Source organism: Dermacentor variabilis, chromosome 1 (genome assembly GCF_050947875.1).
Source record: "Dermacentor variabilis isolate Ectoservices chromosome 1, ASM5094787v1, whole genome shotgun sequence".
Taxonomy (NCBI): Eukaryota; Metazoa; Arthropoda; class Arachnida; order Ixodida; family Ixodidae; genus Dermacentor; species Dermacentor variabilis.
Window position 1 is genome coordinate 214,135,329 of NC_134568.1, and position 15,066 is coordinate 214,150,394.

Sequence of the window (15,066 nt, forward strand, 5' to 3'; positions counted from 1 at the left end):
TTAATTGGAAGCTTGGAAATCCTAGCTACAGCTCTGTGCAGACATTTACAGCCTCACTTTTGCTGAGCAGAACACAGCGGCTCACTTGAGGCTCGCCAAAGTAGTTGCAATAAACATTGTCAGCGTAGCAATTGGCCTACTGTTTCACTGCTCCCTGCACCATGCCTCACTGCACTGTGGCTACCAAACTACTACAGCCGTGTTCATGACAAACTGAGTTGAGGGTGGACACAGCAGTAACAAGCTCCAGACGAAATATAAATCCTAGTTTAGTGTTTTGGATTGTACAGGACATTTAGCACTGTATTCGGATCACATGCCTCAGCAGTACCTTGGATGACGTCACGATTTTCTTCGCCAATCTGAGCTAATTAACCAACCCGCGGAGTCTCCTGCGGTCACGGCTACTCGTTTTTGCTAAATTTAAGCAGCTTGTGATGACTTATGCCCTGATAAACAATGAATTTTGTTTTCAGGGGGTGAAAAACTACAAAATTCATTGAAAGCTAACTTTTTTTAAATGTGCTTCAGTTGCCCTTTAAGTATTGATTGCATAAGGTTTAAGTACTGGCAAGAACATGATGTATAGCCAGATTGCGTGTATCAAGAACACACTAGTCAATTTGTCCATGGTTCAATTCTCTGCATGCATTGCCTACTAGCATGATGCAAACATGCTTCTAAAGAAAAAATAAAATTTTGCAGTTCTGCTTACTAAGACCACTGTAATATTCTTTGCAGCTTCCACAAAGTATCAATTGACTTTGACATCACCCGATTTCACTCAGTACAAAGTAAAGGACCTCTTTCATGGGCTGGTGAGTGACTGTCCTGCTCTTATTCCGAAGCATCAAAAGTTTTGATCGTCTTTGTTGTAGTTTCATTTTTATTGAAATATTACTACTCTGCTTTTGTGCAGAAGCGGACAGAGCACATGTAAATGTGGCCAATTCTTTATAACTGTCTTGATTTCATGTAACAGTGCATGCAATGGCTTGTGGAGTGAGTGAAACATGTTTTTTCATGTTCGTGGACCACCAGAGGTTTATTAAAACGCTGAAATGAAAGTGGAGCTAACTGAAATTGAAGTTTTAATAGCAATTATACATGCAAACAAAAAATACAAAAGGAAGTTCCAGAGCTTTGGACTGTAAAACACCTCCTGTGAAAAAGTACTGAGATAAACACATATAATGATAATGCAACACCAACAGAAGTAAATTGCAAATAGTGAGTAATAATATAATATAGGATGTGTCACAAATATACTAATTTCACATTGAATATAACCAAGGACTGGAAAGGACTAAAGGGCAGTTTGCCCTAAGTGATAATTTTCACTGTTGCATAATTACACTTGCATGAAACTTACATAAAGTAATTTAACTGTAATGCACACGCACTCATTGCACAAAGATGACTAGGAAAAACAGAGTTAATTGCTAAAAGTGCAATGTTGTACTGTGCACTAAAATTTTGTATAAATGTTTCTTCTTGAAGGGTGTTTTAAAAAGATTAGTGGTGCATATTATTGTTGTAAGGATCAATGTAATAGGATGTATACACTGAAACTCTGCCACGATGCACTGCAGTGCATCAGTCACATCAACATTGGTTCACCATGTTCATGACAGCGCATGTTCTTCTTCGGCAGTTCATGTTAATTTCGAGCATTGTTTCCTCTGCGTACTCCCACACACCGCTTGTTCCATGTTAGAACAGTAAATTTTAGTTTTACTTAGCAATTACATAAAGCCCAGGTTTGGCACTAAGCGTAAAAGTGAATTGGATCATGTCTTGAGTCACAGAAGATGACAGTTTTGTGATGGCACTATTGTCATCGCTGGAAAACATGAACACGAGTAGCATGACAAGCACCCCATTTTGCCAGCAACTTTTTCTAGTCATCTGGAAACTGCGCAATCTGGGGTAACGGATATTGGTCTGTGAGAGCCCAGCTTGATCATCACTATTTCAGGCCTGTATCACTTCATTCGCTGGCAAAATCACTAACGTGCTCAAGCTTCTACGCTATTTTTGTTTTATTTTTGCACGGCAAAATACAGCACTGCAGCTGGCTGAAGCTTCAATCACTCCTCCTACAATGGTTCCCAAATAGCAGCGTTGTATCAATGGAAAGCCATGTGCTCCGCATTGTGATGATACCTCCCGATGCACAGTTTTCTACCCGATCTTTCACGTCGGCACACTAAAAAAGTGTCATTTTTTAAACTTCTACCTCACTTTTCTTTTTGTGTAATATTTCTCCATGTGATAAAGAAGCATCTGGGGATTTAGAAAAAAGAAACAGGAGATATTGATTATTTTAATTGCCAAATTTTTCTTCAAAGGAGGAGTGAGTAGTCAACCGAAGCAGTGGGCAACATTTCTGTTGTCCCCCACCATGGGGAGCTCTGCTTCATACTTATACTCAGTCATTAGATTAGCCATATTACAGCAACTCTAAATTGCCCTAGTTATATGATGCTTGCAAATGCAAGTTTAGTGTAATTTTAAATTTATTTTCAAAGTGACCTATTTAAGTGTAAATCACCAGATTAGGTACAGTACTTTCTATGTTGGTTAACCCTCTGAGGGTCAATGGCGTAAATATGCAGCGCCGCCAACAAGCCCAAAATGATCGATGCCGTATATTTATGGCACCGTCTGCACATTTAAAAAGCACGCCAATTTCCTAACTTTTTCTTTTCTTGCATGTGCTCCACTATGTGGGAATACAAAGAATTTTTTTCTCGCGCCTCTTTCTCTCGGTTTTCGTTGCATGGTTTGTTTTGGAGCTAGTTTGCTCCGGCGCGTGTATATACTACCGCTCGCGCGTTGGCGTGCGCACGGGCGGGCAGCCGTCTGGGTTTTGTTCCACGGGTGGTTTCAGCTTCTTGCGCTAATCTCGTTACTAATCGCTCAAAGGGCGACCGCCTGTTTCTCACTCGTTTAGTGCTCACAGGGGTGCACATAGGAAGGATACCGCCGTCCATGCATTTCCTTTTCTTTTTTTGGAGACGCGCAAAAACTAATTGCCTCTGGTTGGCGATAAGATGAAGATTAGCAGAAGTTTGTCACACGTTTTGCTTTTTTGATGGGCACACAACCACAAAGCTTTCTTGAGTGTGCTCATTTACTCAGGTTGATTACACCCGCCGTGGTTGCTCAGTGGCTATGGTGTTGGGCTGCTGAGCACGAGGTTGCGGAATCGAATCCCGGCCATGGCGGCCGCATTTCGATGGGGGCGAAATGCGAAAAACATCCGTGTACTCCGTGTACTTAGATTTAGGTGCACCCAGGTGGTCAAAATTTCCGGAGTCCTCCACTACGGCGTGCCTCATAATCAGAAAGTGGTTTTGGCACGTAAAACCCCATAATTTTTTTTTTTCAGTTCGATTACGCTATGGAAGTAAATATTAGTGTAAGAGCAGGAACATTTGAGAGTTGCAAAATATTCTTGTATGCGCATTTTCTAAGCCTTGAACTATGTGTATAACAATGCATCAAATTTTTTATTCTTATAAGTGTATCTCCTTTTTTTATTGTTTTTATTCATGAATAAACAGTACATATATACGAACACAAAATATTTTTTTTCTCACTTTACAGTGACCCTCGAAAAATTATGGTAATTTTTTTTCGAGATAGTTCCCTCAGAAGACTTGGAATCTGCAACAAAAGAAATCGACTCTGGGCAGTCTCAAATGGCAAAAAAAATCGACCCTCAAAGGGTTAATTATGCACTGCACGAATGTGTAAACTATTTGATATAATGCAGCAGTAAATTGTTCATTATTCATGAAAATGTGCAATATGTTGTCATGCTAGTCAGCTGGAAGCAGTGACATAGGCATTGTTTCACTGGATGTGTTGCCATGTTTGTGTAATGTAAGTACTTATATGTTTCGATGCATTGTAAGCAAGCAAGACTACGAGGACAGTCGGATAACTGGCATTATTCAGATAGCGCACACATTGTGAGAAAAGTGGCAGCATTAAGGTTGCATAGGGTGATTTTCTCAAATTCTTGCAGGGTCCGATCAGTATCTTCTCTGCCAGGCACCATTGGTCCGCATCCCGGGCTGTGCACCTTACCAAAAAGGGCAAGGAAAGCTTTGGCTTCAGTGTGCGAGGAGATTCCCCAGTTATTGTTGCTGGTGTCGAAGCTTGCAGCCTTGCAGAGGTCAGTGTCACAACCAGAATCTTGTCATTGAAGTTACTTTTAGCCTTTTGAAGCAGTTTTCAATTAGGCTTATGCTAGACTGCACTTCTTTGAATGTTGCCATATGTAGGGTTAAGATACTATCTAAACTACAAATGGTGGCACGGGCAGATTTCAAATCTCTGTGACATAATGTGTGTTACTATATTTTGTCCTGAGGATACCATAAGGTTGCTCTGATCACAGTCAAAGCAACCATTTTTTCATGGCTAGTTGGTCCATTGCTTATAACCACAACAAAGACAAGGACAAGTACACTGCGGTGTATGAGCTGTGCTTTCAGCTAAATGTGTACAGTAGAATCTTGTTCATGTGTTTTGGAAAAGACCGCAAGAAAAACATACGATTCGAAGTAGCTAAAAAATTTGACAGGCTCAACTATTGTTGACATCTACGTAATGCAAAGCGTCACGTGGATTGCTGCGGCATGAGACACCAACGCACGTTGATCTGGTGGTGCTCCAGTGGTCCGAGACGTGCTTTGTTGTTTTCGTATTGCATGTTTTTAACGTGATAGCGCTAAGGAGCTCGTGGCGAAGAAAATCCGGCGTCGAACATTGTTTCGAACCACACATACCCAGGCCCTCCATGTGATGCAAGGAATTTACTGAACTAATTGAATTTCTCAAGCTAAAATACGTGGAAAAATCATAAAGTATGACTTACAGACAACCTACAGACATGATAGCTCTCGGATTGTAATTTGACTATACGAGAAAAAATTTACACGAAAACTCAAAGAAACCCCTTTTCCAGTGTTTCTACAATTCACAGACCAGCGGTGGCATCCACCATTTGTGCACATCGCGGCTCACGCAAGAGGCCGCGCTTCTACCACAAAGTCCGCCTTCGTGCATAGCGTTTGCGGCCAGCGTTTCCCGGTAAACATTACGGTTACATACGCTGCAGTTGCCGGGAAGCATGAAAAGCAGGCAGGGTTCTTTGAATGGTATCGCGTTCCACTCTTAAGGTTAAACCCCAGGAGAGCGATTTTGTGCACAACAGCGACGAGCGATGGCTTCGAGCGCTGAAACGGGCTGTCGCTTCGGCAGATCGCTCGGTCTTGTCGCACGATTGTTCGGTTCTGGAAATCTAGAATTTGTCGCTTGTCGCCCGGAAGGGCTATTATGAGTGAGTAGCCAATAGCGTGAAGCCGGAACTGGATGTAGGTCACTGAAATACTAGTACCAATTGTTGCACGGAACAAGCAAACGATAGAATTTCTATACGTGCAAGAATAAGAACCTACTACAAGACCATCAGAAATATTTTGTGCTGCTTTCTACAGTAAAGATACATCAACTTAAATTAATAAAGCACACATCACGCTAGTTTCGACGTGTATTTGCTGCCCTGAAATATCGGCAACGCCGGGGAGACGTCGCTCACAATCGTCGCTCGCATGGGGCACGACTTGTAGGCGACGAGCGAATGCGACAGCCATCTCCATCACATAACTTGTAGCTGTCGTGTGCAAGATTGTGACAGCGATGTTGTTGCCAATATTGTTGCTAACATTGTTGCATGGTGTTGCCGATATTTGAGGGCAGCAAATAAGCATCGAAACTAGCATGATACATCATCATCATCATCAGCCTGGTTACGCCCACTGCAGGGCAAAGGCCTCTCCCATACTTCTCCAACTACCCCGGTCATGTACTAATTGTGGCCATGTTGTCCCTGCAAACTTCTCAACTTAATCTCATCCGCCCACCTAACCTTCTGCCACCCCCTGCTACGCTTCCTGTCCCTTGGAGTCCAGTCCGTAACCCTTAATGACCATCGGTTATCTTCCCTCCTCATTACATGTCCTGCCCATGCCCATTTCTTTTTCTTGATTTCAACTAAGATGTCATTAACTCATGTTTGTTCCCTCACCCAGTCTGCTCTTTCCTTATCCCTTAACGTTACACCCATAATTCTTCTTTCCATAGCTCGTTGCATCGTCCTCAATTTAAGTAGAACCCTTTTCATAAGCCTCCAGGTTTCTGCCCCGTACGTGAGTACTGGTAAGACACGGCTGGTTATACACTTTTCTCTTGAGGGATAATGGCAACCTGCTGTTCATGATCTGAGAATGCCTGCCAAATGCACCCCAGCACATTCTTATTCTTCTGGTTATTTCAGTCTCATGATCTGGATCCGCGGTCACAACCTGCCCTAAGTCGACGTATTCCCTTACCACTTCCAGTGCCTCGCTACCTATCCTAAACTGCTGTTCTCTTCCGAGACTGTTAAAGATTACTTTAGTTTTCTGAAGATTAATTTTTAGACCCACTCTTCTGCTTTGCCTCTCCAGGTGAGTGAGCATGCATTGGTCCCCTGAGTTACTAAGCAAGGCAATATCATCAGCGAATCGCAAGTTACTAAGGTATCCTCCATTAACTCTTATCCGGTATCGTTAGCCGGTATCGCAAACGTAAATGAGTTCGCAGAACGCAGCGCTGTGTCGTCTGCTACCAGGAGCTTGTGCGATCCACGCACTAAAAATGCTCTGCCAGCGCTTCCTATGTAGCGAGCGCAACAAAGCCATGAACTCGTTCTTAGGGCCGCCTTTACTAGCCGGCTATATCAGTTTTCCTTCTTTTTTCGCCCTTCGTCATCAGCTCGGACATGACTCACTCGCCGCTGCGCTGTCACCATCGCTGCGATCTGCCTCGCGCCGCATCGTGTGATAGAAGCAATGGAACTTGAAATCGAACATTAAGATATACGGGCCCTGCATTGCCTGCGTGAAGTAAAATCAAAGAGCGTGGTGGTGATGATGCGCACTGTGCCGTGAAATTGAGGACGAAAGTGCGGCACTCCCGAACTAGAGCAAAAAGGGGCAGCCAAATAAGAGATCTCCACAATATCTTCCAGTTTTATCAACCGAGCGAAGGAAACGCTGGACCAGCCTAGGTTGAACCCTTCTAATTGCCGAATGGCAATCTGCGAGCTATTCACGCTGGCGATAGCATGGGGAATTCGATCTCACCATGCAAATATCTCCGTGGCATTGGCTTTGAAGCGGAGGTCACGGGAAAGCTGATCCAGCCCTTCTACCGGCCAACACAGCAATCGCGAGAGCAACTTCGTCGACAGTGTCGGCAGCAGAGATATAGGCCATTCCGATGAATGCTTCACTTCCGACTGGTCTCTGGGAGCTGCCGGCCGGTGGTGATGAACCGCAGTGCGCAATTCCTTCCTCTGCGTGGAATGACCACTGGTACGCTTGTACCCGAGTCTCCTCCAGTTCGTAGCGTAGTCTGCAAAAGGTATACTTAGAAAGCCGGCCAGGGGTGGTGGTGCAAATAATTATTCATCATCTCTTCGAACGCGTATCGGACTTCCAGCTGTAGTCAACACCGAAAACAGACGACAAAGGCAAGTGATAGCCTCCAAAGCAACCAACGCACGCACACGCGACTCCCGCGCGTATTCGGCGCCGCGTGACTGAGGCACATGGCGAGAGTTGCAAGTCAACAGCCAAGCCACAGCAATGGAACCCAAAGCGGACCACCCCTTTGCCAGTTTCACTCTTAGCCAACGACAGGTTCACTTTTAAAATGATTTACAGATGTGTGACAGGATCATAATTTGCAGTGACACCTCGCTGTCTCTGATGGCCTCTGATGCAAACAAAATTTTCACTGATCAGGTAAGGCCAAGTGAATGGTTCCCCTTCTGAACCGTTGTAAGATTCGGCCCCTAGATTTACAGAACCAAACGATCGAGCGCCAAGACTGAGCGATCTGTTAAAGCGACGCCCATTTCATCGCTCGTTGCCGTCACGCACAAAATTGCTCTCATGGGGTTTAGCCTTAATAAGAGTCGAACGCGATAGCATTCAAAGATCCCTGACATATACTTGCGGCGTCCTCCAAATTTTTTAAAGAGGGCGGCGGGAAACCGAAACGAAATCGAGCTGGTGGGTGACGTTGGATGCTGCTGAAACAGGTACTGAAATGAGGTACTGAGCACGCGTCGGCGTTTTGACGCGAGACGGGCGGGTGAGTATTACAGTGAAGCTGCCGCGGCGGGCAGCTATATACTGTTCTCCATTGTGCGCACCTCGCCCATTTTCTTGTTTACAGGGGATCTAGCGGCCGGGAAACATATCATACAATCGCAATCGAAATGTATTGCAATTTGGTGATGTACTGAACGTTGGTGCCAAAAAATCGTGTTTTCCGGGAATGTATGAACCGGCAAAAAATGAGCACATCTCTATTGGGTCATTTCTTGTCTTCTCGATTTCGAACGTTGGCGCTGGGAAATCGTACGTGATGGCAACATATCAATGAGGTTCTACTGTATTAGAAAAAATGTCCCACTTAAGTGCTTTCACATCACAAAAAAATGTTTATTATGATGAGAATCATGGTACCAATAGCTACAGCCAGCCGAGAACCACAAGAACTGTGGCACTCACATGTAAACAGCAAAACAGGGCTGCAGATTCAGCACTGGCTTTTAGTGGATACAAAATATGAAATTGCAGTGTAAATAAGTTGCTGAAACACACACACACATGCATGCACGCACATAGACAGACAGAAAGACAGATAAAACAAAGATAACCACGGTACCAAAAACAAGGAAACAAGAAGTGCAACTATAAAGTTGCCCTTCTTGGCAGATGTATGTGTAGTTTTGGTGTTCTTGGCATAGCCTTGCTTTTTTAAATTTTTATTGTTTCTTTCTTGTTTGACTTTGAGCTATGGAACAGTGAGTGGCAAGTTTAGTGAACTTGATGCCTACAGAATTATGTTTTTAATGAAGTTAGTATAATAGTAAGTTTTCTTTTGTTATTTTTTTTTTCAGCTGGCTGGTGTAAAAGAAGGAGATTTTATTGTTGCCATTGGTGACCTTGACACTAAATGGTCAACGCACGAGGAAGTGGTACAATTAATAAGAAAAGCTGGTGATGAGCTGACTCTGCGTGTCATCACACCCATGGATCGTAGCTATCTACGACAGAGCCCAGCATCGTCAACCACCTCGTCATCTGGTGTGAGTTCAAGTGGTTCGAGCCGAGTGCAGAGTCCCAATGGTTCTATTGCCAGCAACAAAAGCAAGGACAGCCACAAACGGCTGACCTGGAACTTCTTCCGACGTGGAACATCCAAGGAGAGGCGGGAAGCTGGTTATGATGCCAACATTTTGCTGCGTTGAACATATCACTGGAACTAAACACAACTGGCATTGGTGTCATGCCCAGTGGCCACTACCAAGGAACCGAGTGTGCACGAAAAAGCATCCATGTTAAAAGGACAAAGACAACGGAGTTGTTATACTTTAGTGCTGGAACTATGTTGCACCCAATTCAAGGATGCTTTTGATGAGCTGTGCTCAACCTTGAACTTTCAAGATATGGGGCCTGAATAGTGCTATGGCAAAAAATTTGAGAACCTTCGTCAGTGTCGCCAATTGTGTCCAAGATCTGCTGCATTTGCTATGATTACTGCTGTCTGTTGCAGATTTTTACACTGAGAAGACATGTGATTTTCAGTCTTGCAACATTTTTGCAGTTAGCACTCATTTCAGCTTTTACTGTTTCACAGGAAATTGCAGTATTGTACAGATATATGAAGGAAGCAACAATGATAGTCATTGGTGGCAATTTGTAAATTGTTTTGCTTGTTTTGTATTCATGTAATGGTTAAAAGGTGTGTGAAATGTAAAGGACTTGCATGCTTGTGCTAAGAGTACCATCCGTCTGAATTGGAAGTATCGTAGCACTCGTGCCATTTTTGGTTATTTGACTGCTGCAGCCATGCCAAATGTGGAAATCACATTACTAATCTTTTACTTGTACCCTTCACCCATGTTTAACTGGTATGAAAATTTAGTGGGCAGTAAACAATGGGCCAGTGCCTTGAGGCTAACATATGGCCTGCTAAGAGTCAACTCTATGAAAATGGGTATAAACCGGGCATCTCTTTATGCAGTATTAATGCATTCTTTCCAGTAGAATTATGTTCCAGAATGGCAGTTCTAACTCTAGCCTATTTGTATACCTGGTGCATCATAAAGTTGCATTTTCAATCATCCCACCTGAGCTTTGTTTACGTATCCTTTAATTGTGAAGAATGCATTTGGCATAGAAGCTACATTTTCAATCAATCATCCCAGCTAAACTTTGTTTACACATCCTTTAATTGTGAAGAAAGCATTTGGCATACCAATGCAGTTTGTTGTGCATATTATTAACCATTGCTGTGTTAGGTGCAGATGTTTGCTGGGTTGTGATGAAACAACAGAACTAAATGTTTTTCTGCACATGCATTGCAGTATGTTGCTAATACATTCTAAGAGGATGTACTTTGCTTGCAGTGGTCTGCCAAGAGAGCTTCAGTTTTGTAGCATAGTGGAACACAGCTTACTGTTGATAGCGCTTTGCTTTACCTTCACAGTAGGGTTTTCGCTCATTCTTAAACCAAGTTAAAGACACTGTGGACTCATAGTAATTGCACATATTTGTTATTTGCAGCATTTAAATTTTCATTTTCAGTTATTAAGGCAGTTCAAAGTGATCACTTCTGTTGATCAAAGATACTGATGTGCATGACGTGCAGCTTAGAGGGATTGGGTGAGTGTTTACTATACACTGATGAACTCATGTGGAAGCAGCCAAAGTGTTGCAGGAAGTCATACAGTTTGTGTGGTGCTTAGAGAGGCGTCACTGACAGTGTCAAGGTATATAATGTACATACTGTACATATGGACAACCTAAGGCATACTCTATTTTTACATCAAGGTTAGCTTTCTGATATTAGATTCTTTTATAGCCTTCTAAAACACCTCCATATTGCTTTTATAACATATTTGGCTTTTGCTGATGCCGTGTACTAATTAAAAATTATAGACAAACAAATTCCAAGGCATCTGTAATTCTTGTTACTTTCTAAAAAAATAACTGACTGCATTTCATGAAGTTATGAGTTGTTCTCTTACAATATATGAAAAGCAATTCAACCTAGCAGTGAAATAAAGCACTTATATTTGAACACCAAGTTGTATGTGTATAGATATATAAGTACAAAGCACAATTTCCTTACTGCGCCTGACAACTACAGCAATGTGAAACCCTTTTCATTTCTCTTGCTGTCTTTCTCTTGACAAGGTTAACCACTTCTTTTAAATTGTGCTGATGAAGTGTCAAAATACAAGTTAACGCAGTAGTGGTGTCAAACTGACAAAAATTTATAAATTTGAGCACAAGCTTACCTGACAATGACTGTAGTGCCGACATTGTGGAGGTTCACTTATCTCCAAGACTTCCAGCATGGGCAAGCTTGTCATTACCATCTTGCGTTTGACCTTCTGCTGTAAAGCTTTTGCATAAAGAACACTTTCTGAGCCACTTTTTATGCTGCATTGCGAAGTTTAGCTGCTTGTGTGTGCCAAGAATTTACCTTTTCACAACAAAATACAAAGTAGGCTTAGGGCCATATAAATCCATGAACAATTGCCATTCTAATTGGTCATGGCCTGCGAGTAGTATTCCGAATCAATTTGATGCATTCTGACGTGCGAGCTCCATCCTGATTATAATATAAACATGAAGCATGTGGCAAAATATGTGCATTTAATGCTTGCTCATTTCTTTATAGTGGTATCTGTCGTTACAGCAAAAAATGGACGAGGAAGCCTCAGTGTATGTCACTATATAGATTGATATACCAGGTATTTCAACAGCAGCTTTAACCTTAAACCAGTGCAATTGAGATCAAGCAGTTGTTAGTTTTTTTTGGTAGCACATTATCTGTGCTGGTATACTTTAACAAATGCGTGTGTGTGACAACTTTATGAATATCATGCAAATTGATGGCCTAGGTTTAGGCCTCGCCGGGGGCAGCAAATAGACCCTGTCTCTCGGTGTCTTCCCGGGCCTGCTGAATGGCCAAAGTTGGTCCTGGAGATTTGAGCTAGCCAGTGCTGCTCTCCACTGCACCCTTAGTTCATCTGGGGTGTGGATGAACTAGGGGGTGCGGATAATTCTCCTCTGAACTATTTTGCAATCCCAAAGTATATGCTCTAGGGTGGTTCTTCTATCATCACGTAAGTTACATTTGGCATCAAGGTATAAATCCGGAAACATGTGTTTAATATGTACTGGGTTCATGTAAGTTATTGTTTAAAGGCGCCTCCAGTCAACCACCTGAGACCTATCCAATTTTGGGCTAGGAGGTGGATATATACACCTCGACTTTTTGTAGAATTGGGTAATGTCAGTGAATGAGAAAAGTCTATCCCTATCCTTCCATCTCCTCCTCGGCCAGAGCCCCCCCTAATCGGGTGCGATTAATGAGTCCTCGCACAACACAATGGGCAGACTCGTTAAGGTTGGGCGTGATGGTGGATTCCCACTCTGTATCGGCTGGGAACCAGGTGATTTCCTTGTCGTAAAATTCCTCAGATGATATGAGTTTGGCTTTACTGTAAGTTGCAGCTTCAACTGATATCTGTCCTCTGGCATAATTTTGTATAGCCAATTGAGAGCCGCTGATAATGTATCTGTATTTGGAAGAAGCAATAGTCAGAGCGATGGCAACCTCCTCCATAACCTCAGATACCTAGGTTTTAATTCAGCACATGTGTACGCTTTCTTGCTTTGTATTACTGGCTACTGCTGTAAACACTTGGTGATTTGAATACTTCGCAGTGTCCACAAATAGCACTTCCTCATCATTGCCATAGTGTTTGAGTAAAGCTTTAGCTCTGCTCATTCTCCTATCCTGATTGAATTCCGGGTGCATATTTTTGGGTAAATTTGGGATTTGAATCCTGCTCCTGATCTCTCTGGCCAACATGACATTGGGTCCTTGCTGGTTATGGTAATTTATTCGTAATTTATCAAGTATTCTGCCAGTCCGGGTGCTGGCTAGTCTTTCCAACTGAGCTATCTGCTGAGCTTCAGTCAGTTCTTCTGAGGTGTTATGCACGCCCAGCTGCATTAATCTCTCAGTACTGTGCTTTCGGGCAAGCCTATGGCCTGCTTAAAAGCTTTCTGTATGAGTGTATTGATTTTGTCCTTTTCTGCCTTGTACCAGTTAAGGTACGCAGCTGCATAAATAATGTGGCTTATAGCAAAAGAATGAATGAACTAAACAATGCTAGCCTCCTTCATTCCCTAATACTTGTTCATGAGTCTCCTGATCAGCCTAATGGCATTAGTGACTTTGGTCTTGAGCTTTCTAAGAGTTTCGCTGTTAGTTCCCTTCCACTCAATGTTGAGTCCCAGGACCCTGATTTGGTGATTATTAACTTATTAACCTATTTGTTACCTAATGACCTAGTTACTTTGGGGCATGCTGCAATTTGCAATTGCAATATGTTATCAAGGCAGGTCCACTTATGCTAAAATACTGAAAGCCTCAATAATGGCCCACTCCAATCTTTCAGGTAACTTTCAGCAATGCTTCTGGATGTAGCAAATGTTAATGTTTATTAATAAGATTTTAAGATCACCAGATGACATAGCAAGCACTCACCACCTTGGCAAAGACTGGACGAGGAAGGTTAAACAAATTGTAGGCGACATTTACTCATTTGGTAATGAAATTTTGCAGCACCTTTGGGCAGCAAGAATTTTGTCTTTTTTTCTTTTTTCACATTGACGGCTCTAGGAGGCTAATAAGAAATTTTTGGTGCATGCCAAAGGCCTGCCATGAAGAATTGAATTCTCAGATCCAAATAGTACCTATCCTATGTAATGCTTTATTAGCATTTGCTATCAAACTTATCAGAGTTATTGATGGCAAGCACCTAACTGCCCATTTTGCATAATTACTTATTAAATTTGAGTGGGCTCTGGCTGATTATTTTACGTTGATAGAAATCCAGGGCTTACAGTCTCCCTTCAGTGGAGGGGGGGCCCTATATAGCGCACGCACTTTCACACACATGCATTTATGTATAATCAGTGAAGTGTTTAATCACAGGATCCTGCAGTGAAAGAAACGGGTCAAAGAATAGAGCCATGTAGGAAAAACAGCAGGATTTTACTGCCGCTTTGGCCGGGGACCAGCCTTCACTCTGACGGAGGGCAGTCCTCGGCCGAAACATCAGTAACATCCTGGTATTTTCCCAATGTGCTGCTACTCTTCGACTTATATATATTGATCCTGCCTTCACCAGAGTAGTTACTCTGATGGAGGCAAGACCACCTGCCAAAACGTTAGTAATCTTTTGTACGTTTTCCCTATATATACATATTGTCACGAAAAGACAATGAAAGATGTACCCGGCGTCGGCGAAGCAGACAGTTATACAAGATGGCGTGCAATAATTCAAGCCGGCGTCCTCAGCTTCTACTTCTTCTTCTTCAGCGCCCGCCTCTTGCCGAGCGCGCGTTCCAGTCCCAACTTCTTTCTCAACGCTGGCTCGTGACACCTAGTGGCAATATACATGTACAGGGTGTCCCATGTAACTTGAGTCAAACATTAAAGATATGCAAATGCCACGTGGCTGGACAGAAACAAGGTAATGTTGTTTGCTGTTGCTTGATGATAATCATATAATTTTTTTTCATTCCACCTTAGATAATTGGCTTAATCAACTTTTCAAATGTTATAGTTAGATGGAAAGTGTCACTGAGAAAATTGTAGAGCGACACGAAAAACTCCCGATACAGCGTTCTCTTGGTCTATATGTGCTACATAAAAGTGTTTTTCTGAGCGTGAAAGAAGCCCGCGAATACAGGCAAAATTGCTGTGCTACTGGCCGCTCACAGCACTCATAATGCACAACTAAACAAGTGAAATGTAACTGGTAAACTAAATAAACTAACGTTGAATTTCACTAATTCATGATAAGTAGCTTCACACCCATTTGGCTTACGAAACAGTGTGCTG

General features: G+C 42.6%; 1 protein-coding gene and 1 long non-coding RNA gene across 4 annotated transcripts in view; one reads left to right on the forward strand and one right to left on the reverse strand.

The window, feature by feature from the left end:
- Rhp (GTP-Rho-binding protein rhophilin) overlaps positions 1-11,217 on the forward strand; it is a 225,301-nt gene extending 214,084 nt beyond the window's left edge. For all 3 annotated transcript variants that reach the window (XM_075704420.1, XM_075704427.1, XM_075704434.1), the window contains exons 13-15: positions 742-818; positions 4,037-4,186; positions 9,032-11,217. In XM_075704420.1, coding sequence (XP_075560535.1) covers positions 742-818; positions 4,037-4,186; positions 9,032-9,382 — 578 coding nt within the window. In that variant the 3' untranslated portion in view covers positions 9,383-11,217. The remainder of the gene's footprint in view (positions 1-741; positions 819-4,036; positions 4,187-9,031) is intronic.
- LOC142592776 (uncharacterized) overlaps positions 10,821-15,066 on the reverse strand; it is an 83,476-nt gene continuing 79,230 nt past the window's right edge. Inside the window, exon 3 of the long non-coding RNA XR_012830798.1 lies at positions 10,821-11,536. This is a non-coding gene — a long non-coding RNA (uncharacterized LOC142592776). The remainder of the gene's footprint in view (positions 11,537-15,066) is intronic.